Source organism: Apis dorsata, unplaced genomic scaffold (assembly GCF_000469605.1).
Source record: "Apis dorsata unplaced genomic scaffold, Apis dorsata 1.3 scaffold_78, whole genome shotgun sequence".
Lineage (NCBI taxonomy): Eukaryota > Metazoa > Arthropoda > Insecta > Hymenoptera > Apidae > Apis > Apis dorsata.
In genome coordinates this window covers 811,091-823,828 of record NW_006263376.1, presented here as the reverse complement: position 1 = coordinate 823,828, position 12,738 = coordinate 811,091, and the positions used below count along the sequence as shown (strand labels likewise).

Sequence of the window (12,738 nt, the reverse complement as noted above, 5' to 3'; positions counted from 1 at the left end):
ATGAGCTGTTCCGAGGTGATGTATCAATATTATCCTTACCTCTACCAGAGGCCACCGCCGCCACCACCGCCGCACCCGACTCACCCTCATACGGCCCCGCACACCCATCCCCACACGAATCCACATGCGGCCCACGACAGCCCTACAAGGTCGGCGTCTTTTCAATCCTTCTCCGCGGCCACGGCGACGCATCAATACGACAGGGTAAGTTCGATATATCTACCTTATTTTCGTTTCTTGTCTAACGTATCGAGATGTATCGTTTTCCATATTTTACCAAGATTCCTACGAGTCCGTTACCTCGTTATTTTATACGCGGAAACGAATACACTTTCGTACGTATCGATAAGAGACGGTTCGTGATCGTTGAGATATTGGAAAATTTAAACGATTTTTGTCAATCCTCATTCTCGATGCGATTCGTAAGCGAACGTGACACGTCGCGCGTTCGTATACAACTCGTTTTTAAAAATGATCGCAGTTTTCACTTACCGATTGGGCCGTCCCGACATCCGATTCCTTGTTCTCGTGACGCTAACAAAATAAATATAAATCGCGCAATTTCTTATTCGACTTTTATGCCGTTATAACGCGCTACGTATTATTCTTTCTCCGAACGAAATTTTCTGGCCGATGGATGATATCGCGGGTGTCGAATTATCTCGTTAGATAGCTTCCTCACCCCAGCTCGCTATTTGTCGCTCGTATATCTCAAACGTGGTACCGTTACTGGATTCGAATTAGCCGAGTTTGTTTCGAAACTGGAGAAACTAGTTTGTCGATTCGAATCGACAACGTGATCCATGGGGTGGTCGAGTAATGGAAAACTTGATTCGAGAAAAGTTTCTCCGGATCGACGTGGATGGTCAGGGAAAAAAATCTCGATCGTTGGTCAAAACGAAGCGTTTCATCGGAAATTTATGGGACGACGTATCGTATGATATAGAATTATCGTGTTTTTTTTATCATTCGTTTTCTTTCATTCTTGAATAATATAAAAAATAAATTCAAAATAATTTATTCGATGAATCTCACTTGTCGAATAAATGTGCGTAATTACAAGAAAGATTTAGTTATTTAATACATATTGAAATTATCGAATATCGTAACGCGTATTTAGATATTTTATTTTTAATATACGCTGCTATCACTGTACAATAACGACTATTTTCGGTCGGATGGATTTTAAATCATCGCGATATAGATACCATGTTCGTATCTCGTTAAATTTTCGCGTTAATTCGAATATTTTGCGACGGGAAATTTATCGTTATTATAAAATATAATTAAGATATTCGAGACGAAGGAATAATGATAGATTATTATTTAATAAAACGATAGAAATTCTTTATGAACGCATTTCAAGCTATTAGTTGAATATACGAGCATTCGTTTTCGGCGAGCCTTTTTAAAACCATGATTACGAATTTCCGTGAATCTCGAATTATTTTCTGCATACCTCGCATTCACGACTGCGTATTTTAATAGGAATACCATTACGACGTGTCTGATCTCCGCAAGTTGAGCGATCATCGTTTGTGAAATAACGATAAATACGAATGTTGATGAAAATTTGTCACGCGAAAGAATCCACGAACCGAGATATAGATTTAGATAAGTTCGTTTACGAATTATCTAGAAAAATATTCGAAATATTTTCGGTAGGATTCGCATCGATATCGTGGCATATCATCGATAATTTCGAATAAAAAGGATTTAATATAATAACCTATCTATTAATATATCTAAATTCGTATTGATGGATGCGTAAAAAAAATTGATAGATTCGAGTGTGTATCTGTACTCGGTATTAAAAATTAATAACGATTTCAAACGATATAAAAACGATTTTCTCAAAAAGTATCGGACGTGAAATAGAAATTCGGGAAACGTCTTTTTAAAAGTCGCGCGAGCCGACAAAAATAGACCCATTATACGATAATATGTTTGTAAACGATCCAACCAGCTTTTCCAATGTTTTAGTTTGCGCAGAGTTTACGAATTCTCGCTTTTAGTCGGTTGTCCTGAAATAGTTTACCAAGACGAGAGACGAAACGAGAGTTTCTACGAGTTTCATTCCGCGTGGGGATCCTCTGCCGCGTCATTTTAATATCACCGTCTGCTCGAAGCATGAGCCATCCCATGGTGTTTCTTCCCATTCCATGAACATACCCGTATTATCTTTTTATTGCTTTTTTAAATATCCTTTTTCTCATTTCTCATCTCTTTTTTTATTCATCTCGACTTTTTGCTTTTGCTTTTTCCCCTTCTTTCGATCCGATTCAAATGAAAAGAGAAAAATTGATCGTAGAGAGGGAATAAAAAAAAAAGTGCATTATTCGTGGAAATAATTTCGAAACACAAGTTGCATCGAGGATAACGTTCTTCTCGTAGACTCCGCGCTGAAGAAAAAAACGTAGCGACGCTTGGATCGACGAGGAATTTCCCTCTAATGCTCCGGCAATGCGTCTTCCCGATCATTCCATTCGTTGTTTGCCCAAATACGACGCGCGTAACGTCTCACTGATTGCCGTTCCATCGGACACGCTTGCAATTTGTCGTCGTTATATCTGGCTGATCGTCGCGATAAAATCAGGAATCGGTCTCTATCGTAGAATTGTGATCCGCGATGAAGTAGTATTAATAAATAATTTGGAATTTATAAATAAGTTTCAATTATTTTCGATAAAATTGAAACGATTTATATGCAAAATATATAGATGCAGAACGAGCGATCGAATTAACGAGTGGGTATCCGCAAAAGCGTTTCGATCGTTCCAAATACAATCGGTTCGCGAACGGGAAGAGTGGAAAATGATAAACGCCATCACGCGAGATGGAACGCGATAATATCTTATATAACCGATACCACGGTCGGAACGATAAATAATAAGTAATGGCCGGTATTACTCGGTCGACATTGAGAGGAATGTCGGGACGAGGATGAGATATTATCCACTTGAATTGTTTATCACGCGGTAAATTATACGAGGCGAGTGTATAATATGGTTGAGAGGAGGTCGGAGATCTAACCGCGTCTAAACGAGATATAGATCTTCGATACGGCGAGAATTAGCGAAGAGAAATTTGCGAAGCCGACAGTGAGTGTATCGGTTCTCGGGAAGAAAACATTATTATCCTTTGGACGGTTGTCGAACGAGAGGACGGTTGAAAGGGAAGCCGATGCTGTTTCGTTGCAGTACCGTTAGGCCGAGAGAAGGCGAAAAACGCGTGTTCTCCGCGTTCTCCACGCGATACTCGGATAACAGAGGGGAATCGCGGTTGGCGCAAGGTCGATCTCGATGCTCGGACAGGTTTCTCGCGAAGGAGCACCACGCGGTCCCCATGGCGGGGTCCATGGTGCGATCTCGAGGCAACTTTTCTTCCCGAAAGTCCCTCGTTTTCGCTCGAGGGAAGTTGACCACGCGGCGGACGGTCCACGGCGACACGAGTTTACTTTTATTTAAACGTTCCTTCTTTCCTTTTATTTAGGGCCTGACCCAAGGGCGCTCATTTTGTTCCTTTGCCGGCGCTGACCGGTGTCCACCGGCTCTGAATTAATAGCCTCGCGTTTTTCGCTGTGCTGTGGCTAATATACGCGCGCGTTTCTCCCTCTTTCTCTTCTTCTTCTTCTTCTTCTTCTTTATTTTCTTCTCCTTCTTCTGCTTCTTCTACCCATCCCTTCCTCTCTCTTTCTCTTTCTCTCTCTCTCTCTCTTCTCGTTTCTTCGTCTGGTCCTGCTATATTCCTTTCTCGTTTTTCTCTTCCTTCCTGCCGTGGCCATCTTCTCTCGTGTGTACGTACAGACGGTATACGCCTCGACGCGACGGGGTTATACCAGCGCGTTAAAAATCTTTGCCAGAGCCGTTTTCTCACGCCGCTACGAAACCGCACGCGTGCTTTATCGTTTCAAGCTTTGGGATCCAACCTTGCTTCTCGAATCCCTACCATCGCGATATCAGCTTTTTCTCGTTTCTTCTAGAGAGAAATGGAAATTGAAAACGATCACGTCGAAAGGAAAAAATACGCACAATTCGATTGCGCGATATAATATAATGGCTATGCATCGCGGTTAATCGATCGCGGGTTATAAATTCTCGTTACGATCGATTTTTGGTTCGGCGAATGGGCGAGATTTAAAATTCATTTACGATCGCGATTATTTTTCACGAGTCGGTCCTCGAACTCGGTTTTAAATGGCCGCGGAAGCCCGTCGATAGATCATGGTCGCGACGCTGGACCTCCGCGTTATTCGATCTTAATCATTTTTATCGCGCGATGGGACAGCCGCGCGTTTGCAGCACCGGGGGCGACCACTCGGTTGGTTATCTTGGGATCGCTAGCGACGAGAACGCTAAATGCCGATAACAGCGGGACACCCATGGCTGGCTCGCGACGCCAAACACCGGGATTCACGTGTAAAACAACCGATTCGACCGCAATATCCCCTTCGAAAGGATCGTTAATCCTTCGCGTCCACGCTGCCACGACAACAACCTTGTCTCGAAAAGAGCTTGATTTAACGATCTGTCAAATGTTTCAGTTTTAATCCTTTAATCGTTCGATTATGCTTCATACGAATAACGTATTTGCAAAATTCCCCCTTATAATTCGTTACGTTTCCCTTATAAATAGGAACGTAAATACGTGTATACGTTCTTACGATAATTCTCCGTAATGGATAAATTTCTCGCTAGAGATTTTTGTTCGGATTTTCTCGACGCAAAGTTGAATTCGTACCAAATCCGATTTTAATTCTTCGCTTCTTCTTAAAACGAGGATATATCCGTTTGGTATATAAAAATTCGGATGTATCGTTGTCGCGAGATAAAGCGACAATAGTTTTGGAGATAGAGCGAGGAATAATCTTGGATCGTTTATCATATTTAACGTGACGTATAAATTTCAATTTGTGCGAAAAGTTGCAAAGTTGAGAAGCGAAGGCTGGATCTGGTCGCGTTCGTGGCCGGTCTGATCGCTACGCGAGACCACGCGAGTACGAAAGGGAGAAGACAGGTGCAAGCTGCTTAGCTCCGAACCGAGTAAGAACTTTGCCGTCCTTCGTTAGCACTCTTGTTGCGAATGAACTTGTGTTTCTTGGATCGCGTATCGGATTGGAATCGTCTTTTCTGTAGATTCATTTGCGCTTTTCTCGCACTCTACTTTGAAAAACGGTACTACTTTGATGTTTCGCCCATTCTTCGTAATTTAACGATGAAAAATAAATTGGACAAGTATTAATAATTATAATCATACGTTTGTAAATTTTTATCAACTTTTGGATGTTCGATTCGAGAGATCGGGCGAAATATCGTAGTTGACATTTTCACGATTATACAGTGTATGTATCTATGTCAATTTGAAATAAGATTCGCATCATAATATTTTCAAATTGAAATAAAAGTCAATTTAAATTTTATTATTTTTGAAAATTTTGATCAAGTATTTTTCCAAGAATAAGGAAAATTATTCTCCGTATCTGGAACGATGTGAAATTCGATGTAATTTGTAAATAAATCTTTCTTGTATTTTTTCTAAACGAAGTAACGGAGTAACGTTTAAAAATAGGGAAATGCGTGGTTCGTATGATTTCGAGTGTTTCGATATATGGAAGGAAAAAAGATTGGACGTTAATCTCGTTCAGTCATCCTAAGAACACATAAGGAGTCGTAAGTTTCGGCGCCTCGGAAACCATCGAGCCGTTACTTCCGTCTCCGGTACGCGTTCATTAATCATCGAAAAACCAAAAAGATCAAGAATCTATTTTTAAATAATCCTCCTTAAAAGTAGTAGGGAAAAAAGTCTAATAATAATGATTTCGCTAAAACAGTTTCGAAACAGCGATATTACTTTATATGTAATTAAAAAATGAATTTCAATCGTATATGGATACGTATGTTGCGAAGAAACGTAACGCGAATCGTGCCTCTAATAATAATCAACGAATAACGATTAATTATTGGTAGAAATAATGATACTGACTTGTCGCAAGATAATAGCTAGATTAGAATTCATTAGATTAGAATTCGAAGAGAAAAAAATGTAATTTCACAAGTTAAAAATAACATATCAGATTATCGATTAATAAATGGATTGATGATGATGATTGATGATATTATAAAGTATCGGTTGAAGTTAGAAGAGAGTTTCAAATTCAAAGATTATTTAATTCTTGTTGTAATTCATATCGTTCGAAAAATGGAAGAATAAGCGTAAAAGATACAATAACGACTCAATTATTATTGGGTTTTAAAATCTCGGAATCTGAGAATTGGATCGTTTCTCGACGATTATTATTTTTGATCGTTGATCGAAGAAGAAGAGAGGACAGGAGTCGTCTATAGATCTCTTGATCGTAATCGCAAAAGATTCTATTCGAAACGGACGAGAATGGTTGTTGTTGTTCGAGCGGTAAAGAATATCGAGGTAGCTACCAACAAGCGTAGTTGGACGATTCTCGTCAGAGAGAACGTGTGCGTTGAATGATGAGAAAGAGAGAGAGAGAGTGAGAAAGAGTGAGGAGGGAGGCCGTAAAAGCGCATTTTTCTCGGGTATCTGGCCGATTAATGAACCGATGTCGTAGCGAGGACCACCCCGAAGGGAACGCGTACGGTACGTGCAGCCCTCGCGATAGACTCGAAGAGCCAGAGAGAGAAGCACTGGTCCCCGGACTATAATACCTAAACTATAAGCAGCTCCCGTCCGTCCTTCCGTAGCATCGGCTTCTCAAACGAACCGCGCCTTTACCTGACCAAGTTTTACGATCGTCGCGTCGAGGTGGCGATGTGTCCTCCCGTTATCGTCCGCCCGGGATCTGCCCAACCTAAAGCAGTCCTTTTGCCACGGACCTTTTTGTTATTTCTCTTTTCTACCGCGCGCGTTGTCTTGTTGCTCCCGTTGTCCTCTTCTCGCTTCTTCCTCCTGGATCGACAACGAACGACGTTCTGTGGGAAAGAGACGCTATTCACCTCTTCCAATTTCATCACGGAGGGGGAAAAGACGCGATCTTGGATTTAGATTTATTAATTAGTTGGATTATCACTATTTTATCTTTTACGTAAGACGTAATAATCGCGATGCAACTACGCCTTCTATCTCTGCTCGCGTAGAGATGTAAGATTTCTCTTTTCTATTTTAACGACCATTTATGCCGTGTTTTAAAAATATCGCACGTTACAGGAGTAAAAATGCGAAAAATGTAAAATAGATTTTTATATACGTGTATCCATTGATTTTCATTATTCTTTCTTCATGGACAGTAGGATGATAGTTTTAGAGGGAGTATATGTACGTATTTATATATATTTATGTATATATAAGGATGATCGAGAATTTTCCTATTCTTCATCATATTGAATCTTGTGGGTTCTCCGTTGATTGCCGGATAAATCGGTGCGTTGAACGGATGGATACGCGCGGAGAACACGCGTACTTTAACGTAACGCTGAGTTTCAGTTTTATTTATAACGCTATTTCTTTTGCCGTTTCTCGTGCGTTCCTTTTCCCTCTTCTCTCGTCTTTTTTATCAGAAAACCCGAAGGAGCGATCACGTGGCGTGACCGAGGTCACGCCGCTTTGGAACGCGAAAAACCTGAACCAACATCTTTGTCTTCTTCTTCTTCTTCTTCTTCTTCTTCTTCTTCTTCTTCTTCTTCTTCTTCTTCTTCTTCTTCTTCTTCTTCTTCTTCTTCTTCTTCTTCTTCTTCGTTCGCTTTGTTTCGACGAAGAAATAGTTAATTTTGAACGAAGGCGTTAAAACGTAACATCGTGCATAAACGCGTTTCGAAAAAGCTATACTTATACGTATACGTGTATCTACTTACGCAAATACTTATTAATCTACGTCTCGAAGAAAATAGGGAAAAAATTGGATAGAGAGAAAGATTTGAAATGATGGTTGGACAAAACTGTTTGGAAATATCGTCGGTCCAGATCTCGATTTCGTCGATTTCGTTCCATTCAGCCACGCGATATCAAGTTGAGTAACGCGAGTATCAAGCGAGTTTTACCATTCTCGCCGATGGTGTTCCCCACATTCTTGACGTGGTTGCGTGTCGAACGGTAGGAAAAACGAAAAACGAAAGGGAGGGAAAAAAAAGAAGAGAGAAACGAGCGACGGAAAATGTCGAAGCGAAGAGGAAGGAGTGACCACGTGACGAGAGTGAACGAAACCGGGCGAAAAGCGGGGAGGAGGGGGCTAGAAAGTGGTTGGTGCACGCGTGTACACGCGGACCTTTGCCGTATAAATTATAACGGCGGTCGCGCAGGGTTTTTACCGCGTCACATGTTCTGCCTTTTTTTTTCTCTCTTTTTTTTTTTTTTTCCGCCGGGCTTTCCTAGCTTCCTACATAAATTAAACGCGGAGAAGCGTTTTCTACTCGCGACGGAGGAGGGTTTTAAAAGCCTCTCCTCTCGCAGCTGACCGCGCAAGGGAGACCAAGTTTTGTAGAGATTGTAGAGAAGGGAAAGAGTTGCGCGTATAAAAATATATAGCGCGCATGCGTTCGCGTGCTAGTCGATATTATACGCCCGGTTGGAGCGTATGTGTGTGCGCGCCGCGGCTATGGCACAAAGCGGACAGAGAGCGTAATTACGTTTAATATGCAGGTATTGCCTGGTGAGCGAGGAGAAAAGTTCCATAATGAATTCGCGGTAATGGCTCCGCTGAAATTTCATAGTTGGCGCGCCGTACCGCGCGCCGCCGCGTCCTTCTTACGCGTAAAATCGTACTCTCGGGTCGCAACGCGCGCAGCTTACGCTCGATCGGTGGAAGAGCGACGATTATTGCCGAATCGTGACACTGGGAATAAGTTTCCGTTGCTTTGTGTTCGAGATAGGAGATTTTATCGCTGATTCAAAAGCATCTAGATTTTTCTTTTTCTTTTTTTTTTTTTCGCATTAATTTAATTTCAGCAATGGATGGATTTTCTTTTTTTTTTTTTTCTAAACGAATCGCTGTTCGAAATAGATGTTTTTTTTTTATCCACGTATGTATCTACTAGACGTTGGTTGTACGAAAGACGAAGGATCGAAATTGTATTCGATGAGAATCGACGCGACAGATTTCGAGCGAATTCCGTTCGAATCGCGTAATCGAATTAAAATTAACGGCTCGATGTAAAAGGAAGTGGTAGGCTTGGTGAGAAAACGATTCGGCAATCGTTGCGAACGTAGTAGTAGTAGTTTGGTTCTTAGAGAGAAAATATATGAAGGAAGGTTCGTCGATGCTTTCTCGCTTTCGTCGCATCTTCGTTTTTCGTGTTTCTTTCTCTAAGTTTGGTTCGAGAGTGATTCACGTCCGACTTTTTCTTCGTTTCGCGATTCCATCGAAACACGAAATAATCGAGGGACACGAGGCATTGTCTTATTTAAATCGTCCTACGATTAGCGCAACGCTTTCCTACTTGTGTATCCTTTGTATTCTGTTTTCGTTCGGATCGATGTTATTTGACGATGTAATGAAAGTATTTGAAAAATTTGTAACGAAACGAAATATTCATCTCGTTTAAGAGGGAGAAAGATGATCGATTCGATTTTAAAAATTATAGAAAAATTATAGAAATAGGAAATGATCGATCGAAGCGCAAAAGCAAGCACTCCGTTCCGATTCCATTCGATTCCTTGTCTCGTTCCTCGATGATAATAAATAAACGTTCGATTCGTAAAATTATTTCGCTACTCGAAGATAATTAATTCTGTGGAGCGGAGGAAAAAGAAAAATGTGGAACGATCGTGGTATATCTAAGAGGAAAATGCCACGACTCCGAAGTGGATACCCGTTTAGCATCGGCAATTAGACGAGCGATTATCGCGAACCAGTCGCGATCCCGTTTCGATTTCTCGGCGATTGTGTTTTCCGCGAAAAGTTGCGCGAGACGACGCAAACACCACGAACGCGAAATGATTTATTCTCGCGTAAATCAATATACGCCGGTGGTGTTTGCCGAGCGGATCGAGCGGCTCGTCCAGACATTCCCGACGCGTCGTATTAGCAAAGATCGATTACGGCCTGTAATTTGTTGTTCTCGCTTCGCCGGAATAAATTTCTACGGACTAGTTTCTCGGTTCCTATATGGCTCACCACCGCGAGAGCTCCCTTGCGTAATCGACGGGGGACGCGCGCATGCTGGAAAACCACGACTAGAATCGCTGGAGACAGGTTTCTTCTCCTCTTTCTCTCTCTTCTTACTCTTCTTCCTTTCTTCGCTCCTCTCGTCTCTCCCTTCTTCTCCAACAGTTCTCGCCTCCTTTCTCTTTTTCCGCGTGGAGATCGATCGATCGACGAATCGATCGAAGGACGAGAAAATTTGCGATTTTCGAAAATGATAGGATAAAGTAAAGGAAAAGGAATGGAGGAAAGGAGGAAAGAGAGTCGACGAACGTTGTTGAAGAAAATCGGAATCCGATCGGGAATTGAAATCGTGGGAGCTGTATCGTAGTGGTGGTGGACCACCTATCGAGCAACGGTCGCGAGTCGTTCGAGCGTGGATTACGATTTCGACGTTCAAACGTGTGTGTGTTCGGCGTTTATAAACGTATAGCAGTTTAATCGCGATTTAACGAGAGTTGCGTTTCTGCGATTCCCGCGATTCCCCGTGCGTGGAATTCGTTGGAAGCATTCGCTCGCGCCGCTCCCAGACCGTGCCCCGGTATCGTGCCGCGTTAATTACGACTGCGTTAAAATTGTTTACCCGCCGGGCGCATAATTGACTTATTAATATAAGGATAATTGAAACGAACGTTCGCGACGGGGAATGCTCGGCCGGTGAACGATCGTCGTCGAATGTCGCGTTGCCTTATTATCGGGTTATACAGGAATTCCAATTTTTCCAGATAAATCTTTTTACAATAGTGATTTTATGGTAATTTGACAAACTCGATGCATCGCGTTTTTTTTTTATAATTATTATTATTTCTCGTCGTTGAACGATAGCAACAAATTTTAAAGAAACGGATAAATATTCGGATAAAATAATGAACGCGACGCAATATTCCTCGTCACTGATGCGAATTTTTTTTAGTTTTTGGTACTCGTTTGCCAATCGACCAACGCTACTTATCCTTTATCCGTAAAACGCGAGGAAAAAGAAGGAACGCGTTTAAAGGTGGCTGGTATATCGGAAGTTCCCAGAGGCACGCAGAACGGTACGTCTTTACTTAACCCTTTGACCAGCGCGCAATTGGCAGGATTTTTCCGAGGCAGCCAAGCATAGGAAGAAGTGGTTTCTTCTTCCGAGAGCTTTCGAAGCGATCCGGCTCACCGATTCGGCCTCTCATATTCTTTTATGCGTACTTTTAATTTATGCACATCGATGTCATAGAGATATTTCGAATACGAAATTCGAGATTAATTTCCATTCGATCATCCGATATCCGAGTATGCTTACTTATCTCGATGGAGAAAATAATAAACACGTTCTTCTCCGCTTTATATTTCTATAAATAGACGACGAGCGTGTCGAAGAGTAAAGATTGGTATCTATCGGGATTTTATTTTTTATCTCGTATGTGCGAACGCGAGAAGGGGAATCGACGTTGAAGATCGAGCTTTTTCGGACGGACGAACGACATCGTTTAACGCCGAGAGAGTAAACGTAATTGGAAAAGATTCTCGTTTCGGTCGATTGACTCGATCGCTGTTATTGAAATTTCTTGCTCTTTCAGCTCTTTCGAGATGGTTCGCTCTCGTTGAGGATACGCGGGGATTAATTGAAATCGAAGAGATTGGAAGAGAGCCGGTGACCCGTGTTCACCGATTCCTCGTTATTTCGTTTGATTTAGATGACGGTAACGCGCCGTGGTTCCGTTAAATTTTATTTACGGAAATGGAAAAAACGAATCGATGTTTCGAAATCGTATAAAATTTGGACGATATGAAACGTACGAAATCGACGATTCCATCTTCGTTTCGACCCTCGAAACCATTTCTCATCCTGTTTTCCATCTTTTTCTCTCTCCGCCAACGCTCCGACTCCGTCGTCCCTCCGACCGTTTTCCGAAACGTTCCCGATCGGATATCTCGATCTCCCGACACCATCCGGCCGTGTTGCTCGTTCGAAACGATCTTTGCCGGCCTTTGGGGAATCGAATCAGGTTTTACCACTGCCGTCCGTTCGCTTTTTACGCGATGAGCAACGGATTGTGTCTTTGCCTGCCACCCGATCCGTGGACCCGGTCGATGCTCGGCCGCGTAACAACCGGTGATCACGGCCGGGTCACGTATGAATTTTTTCGCGGAAACCGGTACGGTGGGTTCACCTTAATTTCGCGACGTTTCGGTGAAAGTTTCGCCGCGCCGCGCCGCGCCGCGCCTTTCGTTAACGAGATCATCGACCGGCATTCCATCGATTCCGTCGTTAAAAGATCGCGGAGATGTTTGAATCCGATCCGAAAAAAGAACGACTGGAAATTATGCCTAGGTCAGGCGTAATTATTTTTTAGATTACGCACGATCGTAAGGAAATACATCGATTATATAATTGCGCTCTTCATTTATTTAAAAATCAAAGCCAACATCCTTATTTTTGGATGTTTGAAAAAAAATCAAATTTTAAATCGAACGTTACACGAGCCTTCCTTTGTTGAAATTTTCATCGTCGCTCTTCCAGATATTTACTCTCGAAATTTCGCAATTTCAATTATAACGTAAAGTTGCGAAACTGTAAGCGCGTCAGAGAGACAATCTTTAAATCGTTGAATTGTTCTATGAGAGTCTTTTCCTTCTCCCGCCTTTATGTC

The 12,738-nt window shown here is 42.1% G+C and overlaps 1 protein-coding gene across 1 annotated transcript in view; it reads left to right on the top strand.

Moving 5' to 3' along the window:
* Positions 1–12,738, top strand: part of LOC102671789 (protein vestigial-like) — a 59,230-nt gene continuing 46,492 nt past the window's right edge. The window contains exon 1 of the mRNA XM_006610819.2: positions 1–204. Coding sequence (XP_006610882.1) covers positions 1–204 — 204 coding nt within the window. The remainder of the gene's footprint in view (positions 205–12,738) is intronic.